General features: G+C 44.4%; 1 protein-coding gene across 7 annotated transcripts in view; it reads right to left on the bottom strand.

Annotated features, from left to right (window-relative positions):
* The window catches only part of Sash1 (SAM and SH3 domain containing 1), a 291,235-nt gene that overhangs the window by 3,990 nt on the left and 270,298 nt on the right, over window positions 1–16,947 (bottom strand). For all 7 annotated transcript variants that reach the window (XM_058573608.1, XM_058573609.1, XM_046427351.2 and 4 more), the window contains 7 exons: window positions 15,944–16,079; window positions 14,972–15,141; window positions 13,971–14,180; window positions 13,106–13,256; window positions 7,370–7,483; window positions 2,105–3,231; window positions 779–910 (listed from right to left, as the gene is read on the bottom strand). In XM_058573608.1, coding sequence (XP_058429591.1) covers window positions 779–910; window positions 2,105–3,231; window positions 7,370–7,483; window positions 13,106–13,256; window positions 13,971–14,180; window positions 14,972–15,141; window positions 15,944–16,079 — 2,040 coding nt within the window. The remainder of the gene's footprint in view (window positions 1–778; window positions 911–2,104; window positions 3,232–7,369; window positions 7,484–13,105; window positions 13,257–13,970; window positions 14,181–14,971; window positions 15,142–15,943; window positions 16,080–16,947) is intronic.

Below are 16,947 nucleotides of genomic sequence, written 5' to 3'. Positions count from 1 at the left end.
CAACTGAAAAAGAAAATTTTAATTTTCAACAATATGTAATTGGCTATGTTAAGAAATAATCATCTAATGGAACATTGTTGATATACTGATTTTAAAAATAATTTTGTAACAGTAAAATAGATTTATGGTCTGATAACTGAATACAATAACGTTTCATATATTTACTATTATGCATGCACACAGAAATGTAAATTGTAATTTGAGCAGTGAAAAACTGGAGATACTTAGGGTGTACAATATGAAGCTTTGATGAAGAGACCTGTTGCCGAATGGTTAAATTAAGCTTTTTAACTTAGGTATCACCTCACATCGTTAGCACTTTTCTTGTGAGATCACTTGAAATCTGCTATTTTAGCAATTTTCCAGCATATGATATATTGTTATTAACTCTAGTCCTATGTGGTACAAAAGAGCTCTTTGACATTATTCTTCCTAACTAAAATTTTGAGTCTATTAGAGGGATTTTTTTAAAAAAAAGTTTTCATAGAGCTGGGATTATTGATCATTTTCTTTCTAAAACTGTATCTTGATAAATTTCTAGCCACTGGGGTACAGCTCAGTGTGGAGCACTCCTAGCAAGCATGAGGCCCTGAGCTTGACCCCCAGGACCCCACCTCCGAATTCCAGGCTGACTCTGTGTGACTTTCTCCCAGCTGTCTCCTTTCCAGGGCTACGCCAAGCCCTTGTCCACTAAGCACTCGTCAATGCCCGACATCAGCACGGTTACTAAATGCATGGCAGAAAGTGGGGGAGGGACCCTGAAGCATGAGCTGCTCACCGCCATGCGATGCTGCTTCCGAAGTAACTTCACACGGATCTGGTCCAAGTTGGTGGCGATGTCCCTCTCTGGCTGATCTAGGTCCTCTGCATATCTTTGCACCAGGGCTTCTGGAATCCCACAGCGGCCATGCTGCCAGGGAGAACAAAAATGGGGCATGAAGGGTGGTACAGATTTTTTTTAATCCTTTTTCTAAGATAAATTAAACACAAGGTAGGATAAGAAAATTAGCTTCTGGGAAATAACTCCAAAAGTTTTAATATGAAGTAAATATATATTCTTTATCCCTGGGATGGATGCTTTTGAGAAAAGATGTTTACATCTTCCAGATAATGGTGAGTTCTAGAAAAACATTTTGAAAGATGAGGAAGAACATGAGCATCCTATAATTTTCAGGCTAATGCCTTCACATCATTCTATCTGACCATTTTGCAAAATCAGGTTCCTCCCATGTTGCTGAATATAGTCTCCTAGACTGTAGAAAATTGAATTTCTCTTCTAGATATTCTACTCTTTGCCCTTCATCTGTTACAAGTTATACCACTGCATTCACCACATTCACTGTTGAATTCTCCCCATTTTCCCTTCAAAGGGGTTTACTCATGAAAGGTTATAGAAAAGTTATTGAAAGGCATCCATGGCCATGAGAATTTTGTAATAAGAATGTTCATAACAAAACATGCATTTCCAGGAGAAATATAGAGACACCCCTATTATTGATTTGTCTTCAACTTCAATTTGGTACTGGTGGATCTTTTTTCTTCTTCAAATGAGAAATGATGTTTTTCATTATAGAACTAAATATTTTGGGTGTAATTTTTGAAATATTTTTTTCCTTCCACAATCTACAGATTATTATTCATTGTAATTGGTATATTATATCTGAACAGGGCTCTAAAGTTTCCAAAGTATGTTCCCATTTACTGTTATTTGCTCGCAGTGATCCATCTAAGAGGTAGTTAGCCCCAGCTGACCTGTATGGAAATGAAGTGGGGAGGTGTTCATGTCAAGTAGATACCAACACTTGGACTTGATCTTTTGTCCACAAAATGATCCTTATCACAAACCAGTTCTGGCACTGATCATTCTCCCTGCAAAGCAAAACTGCCCCAAACTAAAAACTAACAAGCAAGAGCAAAAGTAGATTGTACAGTTGCATTTGCATTTTATCTGGAGATGGTGCTCCCTGTGCACCAGGGGTCTCTAGTGGGGCAGGTCATCCAGCACCCTCAGAACACCAGGCTCCTGGTGCTGGCCTCCATCTCACCTGGCTGCCTGAAAGGAGAAAAATTGCAGCCAGTGCCCATTGGGCTGCGCCTGAAGTACCTTGTCGGAGTAGGGCTCCTCGGTGAGGTCGATGCCCTCGGCGTGCAGCTTGCTTTCGGTGAGCATCTCCAGATCCACACTCCGGGCGCAGGACACCTTTCTGGTCAGCGGGACGCCCAGCCTCACGCCATGCTCCTGCAGGCTGGCGCTCTCGGGCAGCTCTGAGAGCCAGGGTGGTGGCCTGGTGCAGGAGGGGCTGCCAGGCTCCAGGCCCGAGGGTGATCGGGCGGCCGGCACTGGGCAATCAGAGGGGCCAGTCTTCTTTATGGGCAGGCTCGGGGCATCAGGGCTGGGTAGGGTTCCGCCAGGGGCCCCGGGCACCAGGTGGAGGCCATTGGCAAGACGTTCTCTGCTCTTTTTGGCAGGAACAGGTGGAGGCTGTGGCGTTTTTGGCTGTGTCCTTGTTTCAGGGACCCTCTGCTCAGCATCTGCCCCTTCTTTGGTGCCCGGGGGATGGTATGTTCCTTCAAAATCATGTCCTTTTCTGTGACCCTCGAGAGACGTCCTTGTTAAACTGTGTTTGGCTCCAGGAAGCCGAGTCTCAGAGTTTCTGGGCAGACACTGAGGAGGTGATACGCCTCGGTCGGTGGTTGCCATGGGGTCATCGGGTTTCCTAGTGGTCATTTTCTGGGGTTCAGAAAATCTCTTGCTTTGGGTCAGTAGCAATGCATTGTTGGCAGTGGAATCTCGCCCAGGGGCCTGGACCTTGGCGGTCGAGGCGGTTGTCTTTTGTGGCACTTCGGGTACAATCTGAGGGGAGGGTTCTGTCACCTCAGTAGGCACATCTTTTTCAGCATCAGGCTCTCCTTGAAGGTCATCCAGGGAATGGGATCGAGGCCAGGTTCCCACTGTCTGGGGGTCCTCCAGGGTCTCACAGCTCCGACAGATGGACACTGGGAGGCTTCTCCGGTTCTTAGTCAAACTAGTTACTAAGGGCGGGTCACAGTGCTTGGAAGCATCGGGGGTGAGACCGCGGCCCAGCCTGCCCTCCTCTCCCTGCTTCGCTGCGTCCACCGACTTCATTAAAGGCAACGTCGGGTAGTTGCCCAGCTGACTTCTGTTGAAAGACTTCAGGCTGGCCTCAGTTGATGACTTGGCAGATAGGAGGCCAGTTTTCTGAGTCTTGCCTGTGAGACAATCACATGTTAAAGCCAGTCAGTCAGTCAGACCCATGCATTCAGATGTGCAGGCACAACTGATGTCTCCAGTTCCCACATCCCCTTGCTGGGTTACACTAAAGACACAAAGCCATCATTCAGGACTCTGAGTGAAGTAGGGTCCCAGTTTTATTTTTAGAAAGAACTAACAAAAGGACTCACATGGGGACTAAAATGCATTGGTTATATGGAAAAGAAACACTGTGTCAGGCAATAAAAGAAATTGGGGCTTCACGTCTACTCCTAGCTGACTCAGAAGAAGGCTGACATCCCTACTCACTCTAGAAACCACACCCCTGAGATGTCTGCTGGGTGAGGACATGTCCAAAAAGTCATGGATGAAATGGGGAGGTGGACTGGTTCCTGGGAAGTTTCTATAAATGGTTCCTCTGAAAGGGCGATCAACAAATTCTCACATAACACCCTCCTTGAAGCTGTGCCCTGCTAACAAATTTATCCAGAAACAACCAGTCCACTTTGATACAGTCCAGGAAATAAACTGAAGTGAGCACTTTACCAGAGACCATCTATAAATACTTGTATGGTTGTAGGTCCCAGTAAAGAAACAGCTCTGGTAGATCATGGCTTGTCAGACTGATAACTGAATCATCAACCATAAACAATCTACTTTACTGACTGACTGATGATTGATATTAACTGCTGCCACTTGAAAAGCTTTATCAAAAGCATGCCATGGGCCAAGCACTGTGCTAAACATACAGACAGGCAATGCACACAGGCACGAATGAACCATCCTTTGTTATGTCTTTGGTTAGTAACATGTTTGTTGTCTGCTATGACAGTGGACTGATGCCCAAGGAGACCACCCTGATAATGGACTATGTGAACCCAGTGATCCTATTACTGTGGGCCTATAGATAAAAATGAAAAGTCCTAGCCAGGTGTGGTGACGCACACCTATAATTCCAGTGGCCTGGGAGGCTGGGACAGGAGGATCACAAGTTCAGCGAGGTGCTAAACAACTCAGACCCTGTCTCTAAATAAAATACAAAATAGGGATGGGGATATGGCTCAGAGGTTGGGTGCCACTGAGTTCAATTCCTGGTAACTTCACCACCCCCCAAAAGAAAAATCCTAAAATCATATCAGGTTTGGAATATCTGAAGAAATGGCTGGCTCTGATCTCTGGAAAGCCCCTATGTTGTAAGCCAGGGTTTCTTCCTACTACATTGTTTTGAGTAATATTTTAAATGTTTTAATTTTAAGCCAGGCACAGTGACATATGCCTATAATCCCAGCGCTCAGTAGGCTGAGGCAGGAAGATGGCAAGTTCAAAGCCAGCATCAGCAAAAGTGAGGTGCTAAGCAACTCAATAAGACCCTGTATGTAAATAAAATATAAAATAAGACTGGGCAAAAAAACAATTTTTAATTTATGATTTTGACATCTCCCCATGGAGCAATCTCACCCTCCCAACACATTTAGTGGCAATGAGTAATCAGGCCGTGGGCCGATTTGACTGGGAGGAGAGAGGAAGGGTTGGTTGGTGCCCACTCAAAAAAGGAAATGGCTACTTTGGGGTACATGAAAGACATTCTTTTTTGGAAAAAAAAATCTCTATGTGTATGCTATATAGATGTGGAAAGGAAGAGAAATAAAAGGCCAGGGCTCTGATGTTACAAGTGGGTTGGCCTTCAGTAGCAGGAAGAAAACAGATCCCTTCCATAATTTCAAAGTTTCTACCACGCTCATTCTAATTTCAAACTGCTGATATGAAATGTGTCACATCAAGTATAATTGCACACATTAAGATGGATGGAGAAGAACAGTGGCCTCAATCAGACTTTTTATTAATGATCCCATGCTTGTTGATAAGACACAGATCGATACATGAAATATTTTGCACTTAGCAAAGCAGAGACACATGGTCAAATGGCATTTGTCCTCCCTCGCGTATAATTACATGAGACCTCAAACCCCATCCACCTGTATGTTCTACGCTGATAAATAACAACATGCTAGCCATTTATTTATAGGTTATTATTTTGTTGTCACATAGAGATCATTAGCTGAGGTTTAGTCCTGAATATATTAACCATGGTCCCATTTTTCATTAACAGAATAATCATCACGGCTAAATGGAAAATTCCCTCTTCAGAAAACATCACATTAAAGTTTAAAAATCAGTTAAAACAGAAACTTAAAACTCCACTTGCGTTAATTTTGGAAATATGTTTTTTCCTTTACCCTAACTTCTATATAAATCCCATTAGATTGAACTGATGTGATTCTGCAATCTGTATATGGGGTAAAAATGGGAGTTCATAACCCACTTGAATCAAAGTGTGAAATATGATATATCAAGAAACATGTAATGTTTTGAACAACCAACAATAAAAAATTTAAAAAAAATAAATCCCATTAGATTGGAAAGATCCTTGAATTCACCTTGAGTTCAAAGTTGGTTCATCAGTTTCTTTCATCTAGTTCTTCAGTGGATGAACCTGAATTCTTTGGGGCATGAACATTTTCGCTAGTGATACCTATGAAATCTTTACCCAGTCAGAAAAGTTGCAAGTAACTTACTGAAAATTTCTGGCTATGGAAAGATTGTCAACAACAATAACAACAAAACCTTCTGGGTCTACACAAGAATATGATGTTTTCTGCAACAGAGGATGGCTGGTGCTCCGTGGGGTGGGGTTGGGTTCCTTGATGAAGGCTGAGTATTAGGATACATAGAGATTCACTATCTTCCCAGATTGCAAAATTCCCTGAGTAGGAGCTTTAAAGGACAAATTTTGAGGTCCTCAAGGTAGTCTAAGACTTGGCATCAGGGTGAGGCAAACAAGGTACCCAGGATGCCATGCTAAGGAGTGAACATTCTAAGACAGGCAACTGTAGGCTGGTACTTGGGAGTGAGCAGCTCATCGGTTTGACCCCTGAGCACCTACTTGCCTCACTTTAGTCCTGATTTTGGTGCCTACAATGGCTGTCACTATTGTTTACCATGATCCATACTAAGAACCACACTTTACATTCACTATCCAACACACATGCACACATAATACTAAAACACAAAGAGTACCAGTAACAACACTCACAGTACTTCTAATGTACTTCTGGAATGCATAACGTACCTTATGGAGTGCATTCTGGTATTTTCTACTCTATTTTGTCTTATAAAACTGCTACACATGACTCACTAAATTGACCTTAGAACCCAGTAATGAACTGCAACCTGTAGTTTACGAAACTTTGCTTTAGCAGGTCCCTCATGAATATCCTAACACATGGACTACTGGAAGGCATTCCAGGAGCAGCTAAAAAAACATCAAACCTGGGCATTTTTCACGATGGTCTTCCATAGGTCACGATGGCAGTGTGAATCCTTCTCTACTATTTCTAATCTTGCACCAATAGGAATTTGGGGGTCACAAAAAGAAACCACAGAACCATTCATGGTGACATTAGCTTACCTGACCCCATTCTAACTAAAGACTCTGCTTCTGTTTGAAACTTCATACTGACTGTACCCTGAGTGTTAGGGACACCACAAAAAAGACATGTAGCCTTTCTGTCATCCTCTTCCATGGTAACTGCTTCTGGACTGGACTCAGGCCGAGCAGCTGGGGTGTTTAAGATGTGGCTGCTGGTGTGACCCTGATGGATGGTCTACCTAGTAAACAGTTTTCCTTGTGGAAAAGTGTTCTTAATACTCACATGTTGGTTGTTGTTACGCAAGGGCTTAGGAGACACACGTTTTAGGTTTTACAGCTGCAGGTATTTTAGGTGAAATTCATGAACCTCTTACAGCAGCCAGAGGAAGACACACAGAGGCCAACTGCAGACTAGCATGGGGAAGTGGCTGGAAATGGAAAGTCGATTTCTAGGTTCCTCAGGGTAAAAGAGTCCATCTTTTGGGACTGGGATCATAGCTCAGTGGTAGAGTGCTTGCCCAGCATGTGTGAGGCACTGGGTTGGATCCTCAGCACCACATAAAAATAAATAAACAAGATAAAGTTATTGTGTCCATCTACAACTAAAAATATTAAAAAAGAAAAAAGAATTGATCTTTTGGAGACCATTCTACTTTGGAAATCGGGAACTTTCAAAACAGGTTCCTAGAGGTCTAGGTGGACGTTACCATGATCCAGATTCTCGCTGCTCTCGTAGCAGCCCGAGTCTCGCGGGGAGCATCCACTTAGGCCCTGGCTGTCCATAAGCAGCTTCTCCTGGGACCCCGACTGGTCACTGTTACCTGGAGAAGGCGAACACATGACAAAGAATCACAAGGGGTGCAAACAGCAGAAGCCCTGATGTCAGGTCCCAGCTTTATCCTGTCACTGCCACGTGATTTTAAGCCTTAGACTTTAGAAGGGGGCAAATTATTTTAAGATACAAATGAATACATTTTTTCTCAAATAAAATATCAATTACATGAAGACAAATCAGAGCAGGACTTTCGCAGTGCCTTTCGGGTTACCCAATAGAGGTAGACCCAAGGCCCTAGGGGAGGGGAGCTGCAGGGTGTGGTACTGGCGTGGGGGGAGCACTCCTGGTCCCCTCCAAGTGATGGCACCATTGGGGAAGAGCCGAGTTAAGGTGGGATTTGGACATGACCTTTTTAGAGACCTGTAAGGAGGTACTCCAGGTTACTTACATCTCTCTGAATTTGGGGCTTATATAAAATTGTCAAATGAAATATCACCTTCTATTAGCATCCAGGAGCACTCAGTGCTGAGAGCCACAGCTAAGTAGGAATGACGCATGGCAATTTCCTTGTCAGCCTACCCCATGTTGCTTAGAGGGAGGACTCTCCATTGTGGAAATGGGCTTGCCTTGGACCCAGGTCATTGCATGAATGTTTGAGTAAGGTGACCCTGCTCAAGGATCAGGGTGGATCTGGGTTTAGGGAGGATCCTGCTGGATTAGGGTGGGTCCAGGTTTAGGGTGTATCCTGCTGGGAATAGGGAGTATCCCGCTCCTTGGGTTTAGGGCGGTTCCAGGTTTAAGGTGGACCCTGCTGGAATAGGGCGCATCCTGCTGCCTCAGGTGCCTGCCCACTCCTCGAGTTCCCGTTGAGTTCTCGCGGGATTCAGAGAGTAATTTGGGATGCAGAGCCCCGTGGAGGAAATAAGGATTTTCCCCAGAACGTGCGTGTGGAGTGCCGGTGACAGTTTGGGAATAAAGAGTTGCTGTTTGAATCTACAAGTCTGTGAGTGGCTCTTGATTTTGTGCCCAGACAGACTGCGGCATCTTAGCCCTTGGTGACATGTGCTGGCTCTTGTATTACCTCAGCAAGATGAAGGTTGGCCAGAGCGGGCAGAGACCCCTCCACTGAGAAAGCTGTTTTGTTTTTGTTGCTTGGGATGAACTAGAGGGTTTCTTTTCTGTTTGGCCTTCTCCTTTGTGTTGGACCAGCCTTTTCACTTTCTGGTCACAAAACAGAGACGGGGAACACTCAGGAAACCCTCTGATGTGGAAAGTGAGCGGAAGATGCTCTTAAGGTAGACAAGTGCAAGTTAAGCATGTTGTTCTGAGGAACCCTTCTAAAGAGAAGCATCATTATTTGTCAATTAGACCTCAGTAAGCCTGGGGCGAGAGGCAAGAGGGGTGGGAGGCAAGGAAGCATCAGGTGTCTCTGCTTAGGGACCTGCAGAGAGTAATTCCCATGGGAAATCACATGGGCGCCCAGCTCCCCAGTGGCATTACTGTGCGCCTTCTGGAGAGGGCCCATGGAGCCTTATGTGGGACACTGAGGTTACAGCAGAGCATCATTGTGTCATGATGGGCAGTGTGTGCTCAGTCCCATAAAACAGAAACCAAGAAAACATTTTCTACATAAAATAGCTAGTTACAATGACAAATGGCTTTAATTTATTTTCCTTTCTCTTTACCTCCCGCCCTCCTACCCCAACCACATACACAAAGAGAAGAGAAATCAATAAGCCAGAAATATGATGCCTTTTCTCAGGTCATCAAAATAAAAATGCAGGGAGGCAGAGGGCTGCCATTCCACACATGTGCCAGCGGTTCCTACTGTCCCCTCGCCACTTCCTGCTTGCATATTCTCACAGGGAAAGCTTCTGGACACAAATTATGACACAGATCATGGCAGACTAAGCCCTTAGATTAGAACCCCAAGTTAAGAGTGCTAATAGTTAAATGATTAATTAAAAATTAACAAGTTAGAAGCTCATGAACAAATATTGACCCCCTCCCAACACCCAAAGTCAGGACATTCTGGAGTGATGTCCTCATCACGTGGAATAGCCTGTGGATTTGGAGTGGCCTTTGTTCCAGCCTAGCATGTTATTTAGAAAAATGATACTTGTAAAATGATGGTTTTGAGCTCTCTGCTGCAATGCAGGGAGAGGAATGGGTGTCATCTGTCTCTGGTGGCAACAGTTCAGTGTACCACAGTGGCCAAAGCAGACTCCAGAGTGCTGACCAGTGGAAATAAAACAGAAAACATGTTCCCCGCCATTGCATGGGGATGCATGCTGGCTCTGCATTCCGAGGACCCCTGCCTCAGCAGACATATGAGGCCACTTGGAATTGTTGCACAGAGGACAAGGATCCCTCCCTACACCTGAAACCATAGTCCAGGTTATAAAAGCCTGAGGCATACTGCAAAGGGCTAGAGTCACTGTCTTCCCAGGGAGAAGAAGAACTGGATGGCTCTTCCATGCCTTGCAGAATCACACCCACACTAACCAGCATTCATGCTGAAGTCCAAAAAAATGAGAAAGATGAACTGATACCCTGCAAATTCTCACCGTCAAATAAGAGCAAGGGGCTAAAACCCTGTTTGGGTATGACCTGAACTTGGACCTGACGGGACTCTCCTTGGGCTAAAGTTCTCCCCACTTAAAAACAAATATGCACATACATGCATGCACATGTACATACACCTCTGGAAGAACATGCTAAGGCACTTATGAAATTTTCAAATGTCAAGGGTGGTGGGCCACAAGGCATGCATGGTTGTTTGGAGAGCTGATAACTAGAGAAGGGAGAAGAAGAGAAGTGGGATTCTTGGGTAGCAGTAGTTTCAATGGACTTGTAGCATTATTTCTTAAGAAAATAAGGATTGAAGCAATATAGCAAAATGTTACTTTTAGGTGAATTCAGGAAGTGCATGTGTATATATCTGTTTAACTTTTCTCTATACTGCACACTTGAAATAATTCCTAATTAAAATTCTTATGAAAATTATTGTTTTATTGAGCTGTACACTTAAAATGGTTGATGATAACCTTTATGCAGCATGTGTACTTTACCATAATTTAAAACTTTTTTAAAATTTAAGGGAGCTTTACCAGACACAAGAGAGTGTAAGGCAATAAGAGTCTTTCCCAAATGGAACACCATTTGAAGGCTGCCCTTCTGTATGCACTGGAAGACTCTGGACAGCTTTGATTTTCAAGCAGTGCTGAAGTTCTACTGATTGCTCTCCATAGAAGGCTGAGCTAGAAAACTTTCAAGATCCCTACGCATCTTCAAAGATCTCAATACCTTTATCTCTCTAGAGCACAAGGATTTAGTTTGACAGAAACCTATTATCATGTTCCTCTAAGTTATCAGTTACTTAGAAGGAATACTTCTTAAACATAATGAATTCAACTGCGTTGGAAATAAAGTCCTGTAACCCCAGGATAAGCCTGAACCCAGCCTCTTGGCATTAACTGGTACCTCTGATCTCTCAGAGCCTTTGTTTCAGAACCAATAAGAGGAAATTCTATACTATACGGTATGAGGGAAATTCCCAAACAACAAAACAACCTTGGTACAAATCTCAAGACCTGATTTTAGCTGGGCACAGTGGCACATACCTGTAATCCCAGCAACTCAGGAGGCTGAGGCAGGAGGATTGCAAGTTCAAGACCAGCCTTAGTAATTTATCAAGGTCCTAAGCAACTTAGTGAGACCCCCATCTCAAAAATAAAAAGTAAAAAGGGCTGGTGACTCAGTGCTTAAGTCCCCCTGGGTTCAGTTCCCAGTAACCACCCTTCCCGCCGCCCCCCCCACAAAAAAAAATCCTAGAACAATGAGTCTGAGCCAATGTGACATGAAAGAAACCAAGCACGGATCCCTGCCTTACACTCAGGATTTAGGGATACAGGAAGTGTAATAAATAGTATCCATAAACCAGCTGTTCTTCATGGACAAGGAAGAACAAATGAGCTAAGTTATGGAGCAGATGGGGTTTAGGAAAACAGATGGTTTAATATTAATTCCTATTAATATAGCTGGTTGACTATACCAGTCACTGTCCCAGACTCTGCGCACAATCTGGCCATCCACCCCAGGGTGTCTCTTGGGAGACTCAAATACCAGAGACCTGGTTATATATTAATATTAAATATAAAATGTAATTTTCTACAAATCTATCCCTGAAGGCTGCTTATTTATTGAGGGTTTGGATGTCTATGCTCCTCTGTGCTATCAGTTAACTTAGAGTGAGCATCTTTTAAACTCAAGTGAATTAAAATGCACTGACACACTTGCTTCCATGTCTCCTGGGTCTGATACCTCCTCAGCTGACCATGGGATTCCAGAACCCCACTGTGAGTTGAAAATACCATAAGCTGAGAATGTATTGAGAATACCCAACCTGGTGAACCTCCCAGTTTAGCAACACGGGACACGGCAGTGTTGGTTGTTCACCCTCCTGATTGTGGGGCCTACTGGGTGTTGCAGGTCACTCCACTGCCCCACATCCTAAGAGTATCAGACTGCAGATCAGTAGTCTGAGAAAACATCAGGATTCCAACTTTGAAGTATGGTTTCTACTGAATGTATATTACTTTTACATCATCAGTTGGGGCCATCTGTAACATGCAATTTCTTTTTCCACCATTAACCATAGTTTTGCTGTGTCTTTTAGCAATAGAAATGCTATTAGCTACTAATATTCCTGAAGCAGAGCCCTTGAAAGAAAATGTATTTGAATTCAATAACTGTAAAGGTTGCTCCGTTGGTGATGAATAATTTCAGGAATATTTTTGATGTCAGACTGAAGAATAAAGAGCAAGATAAGATGAGGCTAATGGAGCAGGGGATCTGATGCATTCAGATAGACTCCATAAAAGCCACACGCTCACTGAATCCTGTTCACAGGCTGTAAAAATAAGCTGTCATTTATTTAAGTTGGGAATGCGCACACTACGTATTCACTTCAGACAGACATTGCCTCCTTCTTTAATGGAAACTGATGAATTTTACTTAGGCACTAACCAATCTATTCAATAAGAAAGCCATTTGTCACATGCTTTGAGAAATAATCGACCCTTAGCTGAGCAAGAAACTTCCAGTTGGCCAGTCATTTTTGTACCCAGGGATCCTAATGACCTACTGAAGTCTGCATAGCACAACAGTACTGAAGGTGGAGACTACTGGTTTCTTAGAACTGCAAGTCCATTTTCCTAGACACTAGATATAGCACTGTCCTCAAATGTTCCCCAGAAATATGCCAGGGAAGGTATCATTGGTATATTAAGGTTTATTTATTTATTTATTTATCCATTTGGGTATCAGGGAATGAACTCTGGTACTCGATCAGCGAGCCACAAGGTTTTAGAGACAGGGTCTCACTGAGTGAGTCACTCATGATCCTCCCATCTCAGCCTCCCAAGTTGCTGGGATTGCAGGCATGTGCCACAGTGCCTGGCTTATAGTAAGCTTTATTACGGGAATATCTGCCCTAGGGAATTTATGTCTTGGAGCTGCTTTGCACAATATGAAATCAACCTTGGCTCTGGAAAGATCAAGACCCATGAGTGACTTCAGGGATACCGAGAGCTTATGGAAGGTCTGCAGGGGACCAAAGATTGTGGCCGACCTACCAATGGCCACTTCAGTGTCTGGAGAGACTTACTGTCATATTCCTGCAACAGTTCCACGGCTGTCAAGAGGACAGCTCTGTGTTCTGGGTCCCTGATATTTAATTCATCCAAGTCTTCTTCCTCTAGGAGCTTGAAGGTGTCCAAATCTTCATAGCCATTGAACAGGAAAGTGGGCATGTGCTCCTGTGCGACAGAAGGACCAAGGTGAGTCACAGCTCAGCCGCGTGATGCAGGACGACAACTAGCCTCAGACCCCTCAGCTCTTTTCCCATAGTCATTTTTTTTATGCTAATCAAAAGAGTGATGTCATCTGTAATGTACTGTGCCCGCCAGTCCTCTGGCTTAGTAGGCAGGCGGGGTGTTTTCTTAATCATGGGCTAAGATGTACACAGCAGAGGAGGATGAATTCCACTTATTGGCATTATAATTGTGCCCTTGAAATAAACTAATTCCTTTATCACCAACCCACAGTGGAAAAGCCTCCTCCTTTATTTACAGAGATATGAGATCTAATTTAGTGAGCCCCAGGAATTTCTCAGGAGTAAGAAGGTTTGCAAGAAGAAAAAGTCTCCACTGCAGAGCCCTCCTCCTAGATGCTGGGAGAATCATGGGAGGGGAGTTGCCTCCCGGCCCCAGGGAGCTGACTGTGAGCAGGTCACCTAGGTTTGGCTTACAGCATTTCCAGTAGCAAAAGTTTGATCTAGGGCTTATGCTATCACCCAAGCAGAGGTCAAGGGCAACATTTGAATACTGGTAGTGCCTTCTGTGAATGGGTACTTATCATATTAATGGGTGACCCTGTGGGACGACACAGACCACCTGAAAGTACTCTTTCCTTTATTTGGGAGAAGGAAAAGGCAAGGTGGAGACACGCTACCAGAGTAAGAACTGACTGACCTTCAGGTTAATCCGATCCAGCAGATCCTCCACAGACTTGGGCTGGGGTGGTCTTCCTTTCCTCCTCCTCCTGGTGGGGCGCTTGGGCTTTTCCTCTTCCTCATTGAGAACATCCACGTAGATGAATTTGAATGTGCCAACTTTGTTGTTCAACAGGCCCATCCAGGTACCCATGGGTGGCTTGCTGATTATATCAATGATATCCCCTTTCTGTGGCCCAGGGAACAAAGATCTTTCCATTAGGAACATTTCTAAGCATGGATAGTGAATCAGTCAGAGCTGCCAGTCTTGCAGATGGGAAAAGGCTATGAAAGCATAACCAGGTCCCACGGGTCACCTTTCTAAGCACTAAACACAGAATGACTGGAAGTTTCCAAGAGGCCAGTTGGAGCACTTGGATGACACATGGGCCCCACATCACAGCCCTGCCTCCCTACTGCACTGTAGGCCAGCAGGGTCTGGGCTGTCTCCTGGTGCCCTCAGCCAGGCAGCCCTTGGCCCTCAGCTCTCTGAACACCCTCCCATTACCCGCAGGGCTCCTGCTTCTTGGAGAAAGAATTTCCTACCAGTCCTAAGCCAGTGGCAATCCTTGCCCTGTAATCACTTCATACAGTTTATGGAACTCCATCTTTACATCCCACATAAATATCTCTGTTTCCACAAGGCAAGCAGTAATCCATCTTCAGATGGAAAAACATAGAAAACCAGGGCATGGGGGAGCCATTAGAATTCTAGAGGGCAGCTGGGGACAGGTGACAGAGGACAGGGGCCGGGTAGGAGGTGGGGATAACAAAGTGACTGACACAAGACCCTCTCTGCCTCGACCGCAGGCTGGTTCTCGTTTCATTTTTACTACACAGGTACCCAGGACACCAAGGTGGCCAAGACATCGTCTGGTCTGCACAGCAACATCCCAGAGGTCAGACGTATGGAGAAAAGAAAGCTTCTCAACGAGACAGAAGGGCCTGGGCTAGCTGCCCTGTTCCCAGGGAGAGGCCCACCTTGAGCTTGAGTGAATCTGTGTCATAGGGACTGGGGGTGAAGTCAGTATGCACCCGGGCGCGCCCACAGAAGGGGCCCCGGTAGGGTGGCTCCTCATCATCCCCATCTTCCGACTTGACACTCTCCCTGTTGCTGGTGGAGGAATCGGTGGTGCTGACTGTTTGGCCACCTGGGCAGGAAGAACAGGAAGAGGGAGGGTGAATCCAGATCCCCACGAAGTGAAGCTGAAAGGTCCTCAAGACTTTGCAGATGCCCAGGAAGAGTGGTCATGTGCTACAGCCTTGGCAGGACCAGAGCAGGAAAGTCCTGAGCTCTCTGGCTGTTCATATCAAGACCCTAGCTGGACAGCGGGCTCAGGACACATCATCCTCATGGCGGGAATCCAAGTGACCTGGAGACTCCCTGCTGGAGGACACTGTAGTGCTAGAAGCAGGCTTTGCCTTTAACACTGTGACCTCTCATGTGCACAGCACATTAAATTTTCATCACATTTACAGATGAGAAAACAGAATGGTCAAGTCACTTACCCCAGGGTAAGAAAGTGGTGGATTTAAAGCTCCTCTCTCCCCCTTTACCATCTGGCTAACACCCCTGGCCCTGCAGCAGCTGAACAATATTTATCAGTGATGTTTCTAATTCTCCTCCCTTCCCCAGCCCTCATTATTTTGTTGCTCATCTTCATGTGCTTTTCTTCCGGCTTATTCCTCTCCATTCTCTAGATCCTTCCCCTGAGATGCTTTGCCGATGTTCCCCAAACAATATTAATCACTCACTCTTCTGCATCCCTGCTGTACACCTGATATCAAACAAATGACTCCAAATCCAGGTATTTTGCAGGTCTGGCTCTCTAACAGCACCCTAAGGGCAGGGACTTGGTCTTACGTATCATTAACTTGCCTGAACTTGAGGTTCAATCAATGTCTGATGTTTTACTGCCAAGAAAATCACCCACAATTACAAACTGGACTTACTCATCGAGCTCTGCCCACTTAGAGAACTCCGAAGACTTTCTACAGATCCTCCGGCTTTGAGCTTGGGTTTGTCCATGTGCTCAGAGTCTGGCTGTACAGAAGCAGGGGAGCTGGGTGGGCCATCGAGGCCTGAGTCCTGAAATGGTTTCAATAAATACAAGTTTCATTATTGGACAGGTTTTGTTTTGTAATTCTCAGCAATTTGTCAACTCTATCAATCAAATCCATTTTTACATTCATACTAGATTCTATGTTAATATTCTCTTCCTTTTTAACCTATGTTCTTGCATAATTTTAAAGTTGTAAACCTGGTACTATTTAGTAAGCATTCAAAAATTATTTTTCAAGTAAATATTCAGGTATAAATCTATCTTCCACATAGACAAAATATTTAGATAAAGGCTTAGGGACTCAGCATACTCAATAGTCCAGTAACAGACTGGACTTCAAATGTAGGTCGAATATAATCCTCTATTATTGCAGGGTATTATCAGAGGACATTTAATCTATTCTGAAGGGAAAGAGATAGATAGAAATGAAGAAAGAAAAAAGCATTCTCCTTGAAAAACAACTAGGCAGATTCTCATGTTCCCATTTACACAAATTATTCAAATTGGCTAAGTAGTTAGCAACTTAATACCCAGATATGTATCAAAATATATGGTTTCGGTATTTAACAAGGTTACTACATTCCAAAAATCACTGGCACTCCCACAGTGAGATCCATGGACACAAACTGAAGATGTACAGGCTCTGAATTCAAATGGGGGCAGTGGGGGTGGGGATGGGGGCCGGCCAATGGGTGCTGAGTAACTCAACAGGAAGATGCTTAGTGTTAAGCTCACTATGTCCACCAGGGGGCAGCAGCTGAGCAAAAATCTCTGTACTTCCAGCTGTTCTTTATTGGGTACACAAGGTGTCATTCCCCACCTATTTCGAGCAATCAGTTCATATACAGATACTTTAACAAGCTGCAGAATGAGTACCACAAAGATTCCATAGTG

The sequence above is a fragment of the Marmota monax genome, unplaced genomic scaffold (genome assembly GCF_021218885.2).
Source record: "Marmota monax isolate L192 unplaced genomic scaffold, Marmota_monax_Labrador192_F-V1.1 WCK01_AAM20220418_F8-fsc00114, whole genome shotgun sequence".
Taxonomy (NCBI): domain Eukaryota; kingdom Metazoa; phylum Chordata; class Mammalia; order Rodentia; family Sciuridae; genus Marmota; species Marmota monax.
This window is presented reverse-complemented; position numbering and strand designations above follow the sequence as displayed.